This window comes from Gavia stellata, chromosome 5 (genome assembly GCF_030936135.1).
Source record: "Gavia stellata isolate bGavSte3 chromosome 5, bGavSte3.hap2, whole genome shotgun sequence".
NCBI classification, from domain to species: Eukaryota; Metazoa; Chordata; class Aves; order Gaviiformes; family Gaviidae; genus Gavia; species Gavia stellata.
Window position 1 is genome coordinate 9,427,154 of NC_082598.1, and position 14,397 is coordinate 9,441,550.

General features: G+C 38.3%; 1 protein-coding gene across 1 annotated transcript in view; it reads left to right on the top strand.

Moving 5' to 3' along the window:
- The window catches only part of NSD2 (nuclear receptor binding SET domain protein 2), a 100,560-nt gene that overhangs the window by 31,792 nt on the left and 54,371 nt on the right, over window positions 1-14,397 (top strand). The window contains exon 2 of the mRNA XM_059818190.1: window positions 8,280-8,905. Coding sequence (XP_059674173.1) covers window positions 8,309-8,905 — 597 coding nt within the window. The 5' untranslated portion in view covers window positions 8,280-8,308. The remainder of the gene's footprint in view (window positions 1-8,279; window positions 8,906-14,397) is intronic.

A 14,397-nucleotide genomic window follows, 5' to 3' on the forward strand; every position in this document is an offset into this window, starting at 1 on the left:
TGTAGTAGAAAGTGCATGTACAATATCCATCAGGTGAATGCTTGGCTAAAAAGTGGTGGTGATAGTTGAGTCTTCAGAAACTGCAACTAAGGATAGCAACTACAATTGTTTAACACAACTTATTTTTACAGTCAAAACTTCTTAGATTTTACCATAAGAAGTAGGTACAACAGAATTTGTCTGAAGAACTAAATTTGATAAGGCAGTGAAATAATCCACAGAACTAATGCTTTGCTGAGACATAGGACAGCAAAAATGACAAGAGATACCCATTGCAAACCTCTTGACACAAAAGTTTTGGAAAGTGGACAAGAAGGATTTGGTTTGTTGGACAGGAAAGTGTTTTATCTTTCTGTCTCCAAGGTAAATGGGTAAGCTACACTATATCTGCAGAAACATAAAACTTGCCTCAAATTCCAGACCTTTTACCTGTAACAGTCATTCTAATCTCTCTTCTGGAGAGATTCTTGATGTAGATGTAGTGAAGGAGGTGTAGAAAGGGGATTAAGAACACTGTTAATGTTGGTAATGTGTTTTGGCAAGAGCATGTTAAAGCCCCAGCACTGGGAGATACTTCAAATAATATCCAAACCAGAAAGGCCACTTATTAGCAAGTATTTGGATTAGTTTGGAGAGGATCTAGTGTTCCAAGTCTCTTGTGAGCTCGGGCCTTGTTTGAGTGTTCCTGGCATACGTCTGCCAGTTGTATGTGTGGTTTTTGCTTCGAGGTAATACATTGGTAGAATAATTAACATAATCGCATGTATATAGTTACAGTCTGTGTATAATTAGCACAGTATGGCCAGCATTACATTAAAGACATAGTTACACTGATCAGATACAGATATATACAGTTCTTGATGAAAAGTGTAAGTCTAGAAGTAAAATTTCCATAGTGCCATTGGGTCAGTATGAACTACCTCTGAACTTTACCTTCCAGTTCTTTACTTAATGTTATGGGATGTGAATTTGAATGTACGGGATGAAAGAAACCATATATATTTTTACATGTTACCTGTCCACATTGGAGAGGTGCATTATGAGTGCAATCTATTGCTATTTTTATAAACAACAGAAGATACGGCCAAATACTGCTCTGTGATAAAGATTATGATACTCTCCTATGTAGACATACAGCTAGGCTTTCGTACTATTGACAAGGCCTCATGTATCATCAGTGTCACAACGTTGCTTTTTGGAATTATTCTAATGCACCAAGTGTGCCTCTGGCATCTAAATCCACCAACTTGGGTGAACAGGTTTTAATGCTGTGATAGACAAAGATAGAGTTTTAAGGGTCTAGGCAAAATGATTATATCCCCTGTATTAAAATTAGTTGCTGTCTGGTCTGATCTGGGCGGCATTGTTTATTTCTGTAGAGGTGTAGCAGATAACGTTTTGTTAATACTACAATTTGATTCATTACTTATATTGATAACTTATTTTGTGGTGTCATCTCAGATTTGATATTCCCTTCTCAGAATTTGCACGATCAGAAATGTTCGTGATACTCGCAGTGAAGCTTCAGGTAATTGCTATTCTGTCATGACTACATATGGGAATAAGGGCAGAATCATTGGCCACAGTGAAGAGGAAACAGATTGTAGCACGTTTATCTACTGCAGTGAGTATTATATAGAACCAGAGGATCCAGGTCCTGAGGGTATGGTGCAAGGAGTGGAGGTAGGATGCTGTAAAGAAAAAGCAGTGGGAATAAAGCAGGGGTGGGAAATTAAAGTAGGCTTGGACCAGGTGAAAAAGCAGCGTAAACAAGGAAGGAACTCTGCACCTAAATGCTGAGTTATTTGAGATTGCATTTGGTTCTTCATTCCCAAGCTAAGTAAAAGCCAGATGCACAACTCTGGCCCACCTGAGAGACAGAGAGAGACATAATTTCATTGGTGAGTAAAGACCTAGACTGAGTAAGTATTCTGGCTGTATGAATTGTCAAGTCCTGTTTTGCTGGAGAGGGGCCATTCCCTTCAGCTGAGCCATTTGGAACTCTCCAGGAGACAGAAAAGTCTCAGGTTTGCATTTGAAAACAACTTCTTTTTTTTTACTTTTAGCCATTTATTAAGCAACTGTTGAGGGCTACTTTTTAGTGTTTATTAAATACTGGTGGTAAATCCAGTAGTTCCTCCCATTTTAGGCACCAATGTTCCCCTCTGCTTATCTGCAGAGGAGAAGCAATTCTTTTCTATTTGATTCATCATCCTGCCACAGTAATATCTATATTCTCTCTTCAGACAGAAGTACAATGTTTTACAAGAATTTGAATTTACTCAAATCTGTCTCCTTCCTTCACCACCCACCTTCAGCAGCAGGAGTGGAACTGACAAAATTCAATTTCTGCAGCAGTGGAAAAAGAATATTTCTTCTGATTTTGAAGAAAATGAATTAATGGGGAGGAGTCCTGTTACAGAATATCCTAGACTTGTCCTCAGCAGCAAGAGTTGGTTGCAAAAGTTTTTCCTGAGGAGGAGCAAAAAGTCATGTCCATTAGTTTTATAAGCTTGCTTCCTGCAGTAGCAAGTAACATTTAAAGCGAAGAAATTCTTCGCTTGCCATTCTACAGTTCTTAACTGTACAAGCTGGTATTGCCTGTTGCCTTCATGAGAAGGCAGTAAACACTTGTTTCGGTTGATGCAAAAAGACTGTAACAATTAAGTTCTGAAATTTCATCCATTTGAGGCCGGGGGGGGGGAAGCAAACCCAAAACAAATTAGAAAAGATCAATACTAATTTTTTTAAAAAAATACGTGGTGGCAAATAAGCCTAAGTGCAACTGTAAGTACGCTGACCTTTTTCACACGATTTTCAAAATATGCTTGCTCTTTTTGTGCAAATGTGTATTACATTTCTATATAAACATTATTATATGCTAAAACTGTAAGGAAATTTTCATGTACTCATTTAAAAATACTTCGTAGGTCAGCCTTGCCAGCTGACTGGTTTACTGAAATAATTGTATATCTACTGCCAGACTAATGAAGTCTTTACTTCAGGTGCTTTTGAACTTAAGATTGGCTCCTTTGGACTAAAGTTTCCTTTTTTTTTTTTTTTTTTCTTTCTTTCCTAAGTATTTTCTAAGACTAGTGGTAAATTGTTAGAAAGTTTTGGTAGAATTATTTTCAATTCTCTTATCAGTTACTACAGTAATGGTTTTCTTCATGAGAGATAATGCTTTTGAATTTGCTGGGTAGAGCTGGTTTGTAACAATTTTTTGCAAACCCACAATGCAATTTTCAGTTATGCTTTTTCTTCTAAAAGTAAATTCTGTTTAGATCCTGTAGTAATTTTTTGTTATTTTAATATAGTGAAGAACAGTCACAATGTACTGCATGATAATAAATGTCTCTACTCCTATTTGATATTTTAGGGTTTTTTACAAAATAATGTAAATAAGAATACACAAGTTTTCAAATGTATTAGCAAGAATGTGTTGTAACTTTACTAATCTCTTTAAGTATTTTGTCTCATTCTGCTCTGAAAATAGGAATAACCTTTGGTCTTAAAATTGATGAGAGAATGGAGAAGACTTACCAGAAAGCTGTCTTTACAGAAAAAAGCGGCAGCCATCTATTAGCTTTTTCAGTGCCAACCGAAAGCCCGATTTGTAGGTAATAAAAATAGCTTTTGTGGGTAAAGTTCTCTTACAGTGAATTTGTATTTAGGTGTGTCATCTTCCCCCTCTCCCACCCCCTCTGCCCCCTAGAGTAATTCACCTGAGAAATGGCTTTAAGAAAACCCTTAGACAAAACAAAAGTGGTATTTAATAGTGACGCTTGTTGTTGATTACTTACTCTGTTCACTCCCTTTGGCAGAATTGGAAGGAATGGACTACTCCATTATTTCTGACACACAAGAAAAGCATCTCTGAAATTGCAGCAGATGTGGAAGAAATGAATAATAAGTATCACATAAATGATAGTGGCCTGGACAGTGAAGGAGGAATCTGACATGCAGACTAACTGTTTTTGGCTCATGACTCCTGTCAGATGATGGACCTTCAAGTAATTAATAACATTATTTAAAGTGTCTGCAAAATAATTCTCCTTATGTAGAACCTGTTTTTTTAGTATGAAAATGTGTACAAAGCCATTGCAAGGATTGTCCAGTTGTCATTGTCTGATTAAAATATCTAGAGACCTTTCTCTGAAAAGTCAGATCTTTTGCTTACTGAAAGCTATTTGTTCACAAGCCAAAATATCATGCTTATTCAGCAGACTCCTTGGCTGTCATGTTTTTTTCCTCTTTATTTGTGAAAATGGTATTCGTTGGGTCACCAGACAGTCAATATGGGACGATACCAGCTTAAGCTCATTAGCTGCTACTAGTGTGTGGTGCTTTAGTCCCCTTCCTTTCCCTACCCTCCCCCACAGTTTCCTTTTCTATAGATACAGAGTCATCTAGAAAAAGATAAGGTATTGCTTTTGCTTCTATGTGATACGGTGGTCCAGCATGAATGCACTTAAATTAACTACCAAATCTAATTATATGCTCAGCTGCTTCAGGACCTTACTCTTGTAATTCTGATCAACCAGATCTTGTCTGTGATCTATCTCACTTCATTCTTTCATGTCCTGTCTTCTAGATCTCCTTGCATTAATTCTAAGCTCACAGTACTGCTTGGCTATCTATTGCTGATCATGTTCTTTCCTTGCCCCTTTTCTTTTTTTCTGCGCTATTGTCCTCTTTTCACAAAGAGCCTAGTCCTTTTTCTTGCTTATGATATTGTACTCCCATAAATTTTAGATAGCAAAGGTTGTGCAAAATTTAACTAGCTTCAATTTTGCCCTTCTTTGTTGAAACCCTTTGTTATTCCCAAGTGTAGATTTGCTAGCTTGTTCCATTTAACCAGACCCCACAATGTAGCTTGTTTTTTACGAGGAGGACTGAGATGTGTGTCGACAATTGCCCTCCATTGGTTGTCCCAGAGATGGTGACCAACTGCAAGTTGCTCTCTACAAGTCTTATCTCCCCAGTGGGACTATATTTGCTTATAGGTACTCAAATCTATTATCTTTGCCCATTATTCTGGTTCTTACTTTAAGCCTCTTCTCATTTGGCTCCATTAAATCTTTGTACAAACATGGTCTATTTTCCATATTCTATTATCTGTATCTACTGGTTCTCATCTTACTGTCTCAAATTACTGCCTTTGTCTTCATCTTCCCATTTACCATTGGCCTGGGTACATTGACTTCCATTTACCAGTTACACTCCTGGACTTGTCTCTCTAGGCTCCAGCAATTTGAGGGGCCTTTTTCAGTGCTTTCAGCTGTTTGTAGTGACCTGTGTTAGTGAGTATCATTAACTGAACCTTCATTCACGGAAATTCTAAAAACTGTGTGCTGTGTATCTTCAGATGTGCATGGTCTTAATGGTCTTCATATTTTTTGTGGTATGGAATTACTACCCTTAGGTTTATTAGCTAGAAAGAGAGTAACTTGATTTCTTTAAGCCCTGTCTTTTCACTTAGTTATTTACTGGTCATTGTCCAGACAAGGCCCTGAGCAGCTTGCTCTTCATTGGCTCTGATTTAAGCAGGGTGTTGGAATAGATGATCTGAGGAAGTCTCTTCCAGCCTAAGTTGTTCTGTGACTCTATGATGATTTTTATGGTTTGAAACTTTTAAGCTATCACTTTTTTAATGCATCCAGTGTTCTGAGATTGAGTATACCAGTAACATAGTCTAATTTGAGTATTCGTTGCTTTTTTGAGTTGTACTGGTCTGCCTCGAGCTTGATGGCTTTCTAGCTTAAAGATAGAAGTGATGAGAGTAAAAGTTATTATTAAGCAGGACAAAAAATACTAGTAGAATTATGGATGGAAACAAACAGTTACAAAATGCAGATGTCTCTATCCGGAAATCCAGACCCTGGTACTCATGGAGCCATATTAAAAAATGTTTTTCAACTTAACCGTGTAGTTGATGGACAGGAGGAAGTCACACAAGGCATTTTTGGTGCTGGTCCCCTTGTGAGAAGCTGTGGTTCGCAGCAGTCTGTCAGGCAGGGCAGTGGGGAGCTGTGGGGTTTGCTGCTCTGGCTGGTTCAGGCAGCCACTGGAGGGCGTCTGCAGCTGCAGAAAAGCCGCTCGCTTGCAGGCTTATTATTTAGGTAGAGGGAATTTCGATGCCCAAATCAAATCTCTGTTTTGCACTCTGGTTTACTCTGTTAAGACTCTGTGGGAAGGAAGTACAGGTTTTGCAACAATTCAGTGGTTTGGGTTTTTTTTAAAGGAATTTTGCTGTCATCTCCGTAACTGTAAGCATCACATGTTCCGTAACGGGTTTGCCTTTTGCCTAGAGATTTATAGAATTTGTCATCAGTTGTTTCTTAAAATAAATATTACTTCAGTTAAATCTGCTGAATCACAGCTTGAAACATTGTCATATTATTAATTGGGTTGAGAGTCTGTCTCACGTCCATGTTTTCAGAGAAGAACTTGTGAAAGTACATGAGTTCTCTTTTGCTTTAGTGAGTTCTTTGTTCTGTTCTGGTGGAGTTTTGAGTTTCCTTTTACCTCTGACTCTTCTTCAAAAGGGTTAATACACAGTTGGCTGGTTTCCATTCATTTGTCGGAGATTTTATTGGTAATTCAGACTTCATCTGGCTAAAGAAAGATTAGAACCTTTCCTCTCGCAGATTCACTTGGAGTTCAGGTATACTTGCTCTTACCTGTTTAATGCCAGCTTTTCAGGCTGCTGTTTGTCCCTGGAGAATGGTTCTCATCTCTCAAATGAGTCTATATAGCTTTTATGGAGAGATACCCTTTTATCTTGTAGGTACCTTAGAGCAGCATCTTAGGGAGATGGAAGCATTTGCTAAGGAGTGATGGAGTTACAATTTTTAGGTTGGTTTTTTTTCCCTGCATCTTTGTGCATGAAAAGGTTTCATGTTGGCCAGTTGCTTTGAGTTCAGGCTTCGCACCCTTAAGAAGCTTTGCCAGGCTAGGGTAATGCTTATTGTACATTGTGACTCCTGATGCAGAGGTAGCAAATATGTGAGTTTCAGGAATATGCCAGTTTTAAGCATTATAACTATGTACATTAATAAACAAGGTACTGAGATTCAGAAGATATTTCTTCCATAGCAACTGACAATTTAATAGTTATTCATCATGGTTTTTACTGCACTTTTTTGGAAGCATGTGAGACTAGATTTGATGAATTTTTGATTCGATGTGGCAGTTCTTGGACTTAATCATATTTGAAATTGGTTACCTTGGGCATGGATATGATGGTTATTGTGCTGAGCTTTCATAATGTTTATGATGGTGTATTTCTCTATATCATGTATACACTGGACCTGCTAATATGAAGAGTCTATGCATATGAATTTTAAAAATGAAAACAATCATCTTGCCTGGTGTAGGAGCACGAAGGAGTCATTCTGCCAGATTCATTTGCTTGCTACGATAGTATAATGTTGAAATGTGCAGGGTTAGCTTTTAGAACCCTTGGAAAACCTGTCTAGGGCAGATAATAGTGCAGTTTTAGCTTGTTGGATGTTTTCAAATTTCTGTATGAAATGTTAGATGATGTTATTGTTGTTATTAAAAGGCTGAAATTCCAGCAGTTGCTTTGACCATTTTAAATTTTGCAGTGTGGCTGCTGGCCTCAAGGATGAGCTGTTTCCCAGTGGGCTGGTGTTCATGATACAAAATGCTCACCTTTTATTCGTTCTCATAGCCAGAACACTTTGGGATACATCTGAAGTCTGAGCTGTGTTGTTTCCTCAGGAGGTGTGCTGTGATGGAAGATTGAGGGCCTGTTTGTAGACTGGGGAAGAGAAGCTTGTGATGCTGCTGTCCATGGTGTAGGCGCTACAGTAACAGAGCCTGTGGGGTTTTTATGCTGGCCTGACCTCTTAGAAATAAATTCATCTGGTTTATGTTGTTATTAATGATATTATCTTAGGTCTAACTCTTGCTTGTTTTAAACAGTGCAATACCTTTGAGTAATTAGTGTGAGTAAGACTCATGATGTAGATTGTTAGCAGATTGTTAAAAAGAAAGCTGTGATTTTGCTCTCCGCTTTTGTTTTAGTAAAATTGGTGTTTCATAGATCTATTTTTCTTGGACTTTTTTGTAATGCATATTAACAGATATTGAAGTATTTTGGTTATGAAGATTGTAAGCAACACTTTTTTAGTAAAACTTGAATGAAATACATTGAGTGTTATGTTATTGGAGACATACCTATCTGAATACTTGGTAGCTTTTGACATTTCTGTATTATTAAAAATATTCTCTGTCTTTTTGTCTTAATATAGCAGTGTAAGACTGGAAACATCTGGGCTGAATGGACTTTAGCATCAAAAGAAGTTCTCAACTGTTAACTCGAAAAATTAACTACATCAAAATGAAGCAGGTACCAGAGATCCTTGGAAATACCAATGGGAAAACTCAGAATTGTGAAGTGAATCGTGAGTGTTCTGTCTACTTGGGCAAAGCACAGCTTTCTGCCACTCTACAAGAAGGTGTCATGCAAAAATATAATGGCCATGAGGCTCTTCCATTTATTCCAGCTGATAAATTGAAAGATCTAACCTCTCGCGTGTTTAATGGCGAGTCTGGGGCCCAAGATGCCAAGCTGCGCTTTGAACCCCAGGAAATAAAGGGAGTTGGAACGCCACCCAACACTACTCCTATCAAGAATGGCTCTCCAGAAATTAAGCTGAAAATCACTAAAACCTACATGAATGGAAAGCCTCTTTTTGAATCTTCCATTTGTGGAGACAATGGTGCAGATGTGTCTCAGTCAGAGGAAAATGAACAAAAGCCAGCAAACAAGGAGAGAAGAAACAGAAAAAGAAGCATAAAATACGACTCCTTACTTGAGCAGGGTCTTGTTGAAGCAGCGTTAGTATCAAAGACCTCAAGCCCCACTGAAAAGAAGGTAGTACTTTATTTTTACATTCTTTCTTTTGTTAGATTTGTTAATCATACTGATATTTCATTTGCTCATATGCTAATTTTCATTTCAGGTATTTCAATAGGTGACAAACAGGTCACTTTCTATGATACTATTTCTTTGTCTCAATGAAGGACAGATGCACTCTAGTTCTGGTCCGTGTTCATTGCCTAGGCTAGGAGTACCCCATAAATTCTGTTTCCATGTAAGTAAAATAAGTCTCCAGAGCAAATCAGGGCATGTGGTAGTATGGGATGTATGAAACAGAAGCTTCATCCAGACGTGCAGCCAAGACCTAGCCAGGATGTGCACCTGGGCAAGGGAACTGGGGGGCCTCTAAATTTAGAGATGGCCTTTAACTGTTGGAGCATGAGGTATTCGGGCTTCCTGATAGCCAAATGTTTCAGAAAAAAATAACTATTTCTATTTTCCTGGTTCTGAATTAAAGAAAAATGTAGTGAGCTGTCAGTTGGCTGATAAGCTAGGCTCTTTACCTTGAGATTTTGGCAGTTGGAATGTAGTCCCTACCTTTACTTGCCGTGTGAAAAGAGCTGGGTTTGCTTGCTATAACCTAGTGAATTATATTCATTTAAAAGGTCTAGATACTTGTATTAAATGTCATTAACTTGTGTGGTCAAGGTCATCCATTTTTTGCTTCTTTTAAACATGGGCAGAAATGGAAATTTCACTTTTTAATTTGCTTTACCAAGTTGTAAATAAGAATGCTGCTGGGAGCCCTTTTCCCCTTTATTTAGGTTTTTGTTGCTACACTCCATTTAAGGGAATGTGGTTTGCAATCATTTTATCTCAGAGGAAGAAACCTGCGTAGCTGGGATACTTCTATGTGTATTAAGTATCTCAGTGAGTAATTCAGAATAGTGTTGTATAACAATGGTAAACATTAATGAATGCTTTGGCTAGTGAACACGTCCTGTTTTTACACACCTTAAATGCGACATGTATGTTACAGTTTTCTGTCAACTGCAGGTTTACTAGTTAATGTTGATTCTTACTTTCTCCCAAGGTCACACATGCAGAGAAGAACCACACACATAACTGCTGTATTACTGATTTATTTACCCTTATTTTCGTTAAAACTACTTAATGAATGAGTTTACAGAACTGTGTAAACATTCTTCCAAGTATCAGAAATATTTATCATTTATTTGTGAGTTGAATATATTATTGATCCTAGAATAATCAATACTGATGTTTTCAGGAATTTTTATTAAAGAGTTTGTTTTCTTTAATTTTGTTAAGGAGAATTTTTTAACACTAACTGGTTCAGACTTCTCCGAATCACTACTCAGAGGTAAAAAGTATGGGCACAGTCAATAGTTGGAGTAATTCTTCATCCTGTTCATTGTTAGTGAGGATAAATTGGACTAGAAGGTGGTATTTTTATTAGCATCAACAACTCTAGCATATTTGTGTGGCTTTTTTTTTTTCCAGAAAGAGGAGGCAATATTTAATATGCCCATCTACACAGTTTATTCTGAGGCCTTTCACATTGGTTGTTGATTAAGGGTGGCCTTTATTTTTTCCTCGTGAGCAGTTCATTGAAGATGAAAATAAAGGTTGTCTTTTGGCCAAAAATGGTCAGGAGAAAACCATGTGAACCCTGTTTCCCAGAGTGCTTGAGACTTGATGGCTGGAGAGTGATAGGGTTATTTGCTCCTGTGCCAAACCAGTGAGCTACCAAACTACCAAATCAGGACAACCACCTGCTTGATCTCAGACTTGCAGTATTATAACCCGGTTCTTTTCAGACCACTTAAAAGAGAGGGTCATGCTTCTGGCTTTGTTTTCTTGCATAGTGCACTTTAAAGCACGAAGCACGAAAGGAAAAGCGTTTGAAGGTCACAGGATGTTGTTTTATGATATAACTCCTTGATTGTAGAAAATCTGGAACTTTAATTTCTCTTACAGGGAAGGTTTGCAAATGTGCAGGTTTAAAATAAAGGAAGAAAAACATAATACTAGGGAACATGCTGAAGGAGATTTTTCAAATGTCTGTCCACATGTAGACTAGCAATATACATGTGTTCTCTGTGGTCATAACTGTAATATCTTAATTGTCAGTGTTCTTGGGTTTCAGATCCCTGCTCTAACTGTTACTTCATTGCCAACATCCAAAGCCTTAGTATTAGTGCATCGTACTGTGGTTTTATGTAGCTGATTGTGGCTGTAAAGTGGAAGTTAGAGAAATGTCCTTGGAGTAAAGGCTGATTACTTTTGCACTTAGATACCTGTTTATTGTAGGTTCCAAGTTAATGTAGAACCTGTTTGTCTGGTTTTATTTCTGGGCTGGTTTTCTCTCTCTCAATTTCTTGTTGTCCAAGCTCTTACTCTTTTGATTTAGCAAAAATCACCATGGTTCAAATACTGCCTTTTGTGTAAGGTAATTATATCTCTATTTGATGGACATAGCAGATTGTTATCTTGCTGAGGTGAGAAGCGTATCGTTTAACAAATGTTCCAGTGCTCTGTTGTTGGGTTTTCTTGTTGTTTGGGCAGTTTTTGTTAACATAAAGGAAGGCTGTTTAAAGCTTTATCTGCAAGTTACTTTTCAATTGCAAATAAATGTGATCTGCCCGGCTCTGACGTGAGTTAGATTTCTGTTCATAACCACCACCTTTTCCAGGCCTCCGACAAACAGCTGTACTGCTTTCACTTTCCCAAGGTAAAGGGGAGTAAGTGGGACAAGCCTTGGCTCTTTCCTCCTGCCCCTCCTGCCTTTCACTCTTCTTTCCCCCACCCCGATATCTCTCCACCTGAGGAGTTTACTTTAAAATCCAGGCCTCTTCTGATAAGGCCTGGTTTAACAACTTTTATGCCAAGGCACTACGCTGATAGTGGTCTGACACCACCTCCAAATGTTCTGTATTATTGGTGGTATGGTAGGTATCACATGTTAGATGTTTGAATTGATGCCAAACCCATGGACTCCCATAGTTGCCCACTTGATAGTGCTGCTCATGAGAGTGGCAGTTTGCTTCAGTATTAGATTTTGTGGTGGCTACTTTTTGAGTAATTGTTTTTGTCAGTTCTTGCAATGCTACCAGTTAGGAATGAGGACTTCCCTAGATTTTTCTCACTCAGTGCTTTTGTTAGAAGTGAAACAGTCCTGTTTGGAGGAGACTGGCAGTGGTTTACTTCATATACTAATATGAAGTAATCCAGTCTGATCCCTAGAGCAATCCAGAGTTTCTGTATGGGAAATAGAGTATATATATCTGCAGCTCTCATGCTGGTGGTCCCAAAGCAGGTCTGTGCTCTCTAACCCTAAGAACAGCTCAGTATGTGATACTGGCACATTTGAGCTTGTTCTGCATAAGCTGATTTGGGCCTACAAGTGGCAGTTTGCCCTTTTGGCATGGCTTCCTGGCATGACTTCCTAGCACGGGTGCAGTAGCTCAGAAAAGCAGCAATGCTGTGTCCAGAACAAACCTGGAAGTCCACACACTGCTATACTTGCTAGTTTAGAGATTCCAGCTGTGTAAGACGTACATGATCCAAAAGCTGTACCTTCCACATAGCTTCCTATCCAGTTTTCTTGTAGCCTTCTTTTAGTATTATACCAGAAACTTGGCAGTTTGTTATTCTTTCTGCTCGGTACAGTCTATAATGACTTTGCAGCAACTACATGGGGGGCAATTGCAAGTTACTGGAGAAATTTCACTAGTCCTTGTCATGTGTTTATGTAGCCATTTCATCTTCACAGAGAAAAACTGTTCTGGCCAACTCCATTATATCTGATATCTACATAATGTTATAGTGCCTTTCCCAGTGAATGGCAAAGATTTAGAAACCCAGTGAGGGTAGAACAGAGTAGTCTGAGGATTATCTGCTGCTTTTTATGCTTCTGTGCTAAATAAATACAGGGACCACTGAAAGTGGTGATGTTGCTCTGATGCTTGCATCTAATCAGTAGAGATAAGTGGAAACCAACAAGTTCCCTCTGTAAATTGGAGGGCTGTGCTCATCAAATATTTGATTATCCTGTTATAGCTGTTACAGCCAGATCCTGAGGTGACTTGTTTTGTTTTAATTTCAAAAAAGTAAAAATAAAAAATCAAATAAATGTGTCTTTTTCAGAAGGAGGACTTGCTTGATTGTTTTTCACCACCAGTTATTAGGAATTCCTGGTCAAGTACGATTACTGAACTTGTCATAAAATGTGCAGCTAAACTACCATGGGCGTCAGGCTCTGTAGTTGTAGGGTAAAATGAACTCAATTACTTTTTTAATAGGCTGTTCTTGAGGTATCAGATCCTGTCTCAGGTGAGTGATAACACAGGGTGTCTGGCTGATGTCATCAGAATCCCAAAGGAGTAGGAGTAACCCTAAAAATCTCTTCTGGGTGATCCCTTCAGGAACAAGAGAAATAACTTATGCTTTTTGGAAGGGTTCCTGAGCTACTGTTTTGCGTTAGCTGTTAGTAAAGGATTATGTTTAGCTATGCCTTGAAAACTTGTTTGTGCTAAGTAGCTCACAATGTGCAGCAATTGTTACTTTGGAACTTGAAATTGTTTGTTCTTAACGCCTCATTGGAAAAGTATCTTAAAGAACTACTTGTAGGTTAAGGAGCACCAAAATGCGTACAGCATCAAGAGTATACTGGTTTGGGGGGAGGTTAGAAGCTATGAGTATTCTCAGAGTGGCTGCAAAGTTAATTATAGAAAGCTTAAGTATTTGTTCAAGGCTCTCCATACCAGACTTCCTGTTCTTGCATGTAAAAGTGGCTGAATTAAGTACACTTTCTGCGTAAAACTGTCACCTCAATATGTAATATGTAAATACTTTTTTTTTCCTCTCTTCATAAACACATAGGTGGAAGAATCCAAATCAAATATGAAATAATATCTTGAAGTGATAACAAAAATGCTATATAAGAATAGCTCTACCAAGTTGGATCAAGGAGCCATTGAATTCCGCACCTCGGGGGTGAGGTTCAGCGGAGGACGCATAATGGAGAGTATAGACATGGCAAATCATGGAGTGAGGCTCTCTTTGAATACATTCAGCCTCCAGCAGTTTGTGACTCAGAAGTTTCTAGAGCTAGTGACTTAGTGTTTAATAGCTGTAGATGGCTAAATTCATGGGAGAAGACCTCAGTTTCTCTTTGAGCCAAAGTGAACTTTTTGCATCCAGGACATTAAGTAATAGAGCAGTAGAGCAGCTCCTTTTCCTTTTCAGTTTGCCACCTACTTGTTTCAGTTGATTCTTTCATAATACTGGAAGTAGAGATCATGGACAAACTTCTGTATTACTGGTAGTTTTATAGATTTCTCACAAACCTGCTCAATTTTTAATTTCAGCTTAAAGAATCCTAGCGTATTGTTCCACATATAGGAGCCATTCCAGAATGTTACTTCTTGTTACAATCCTTCTTCTGAACTGTGATGCCCTTTGGGTTCTGCTGTCTCTTTTTTTGAGAATGAGGGACCAGAACAGTGCAGGATGTTCAAGATACA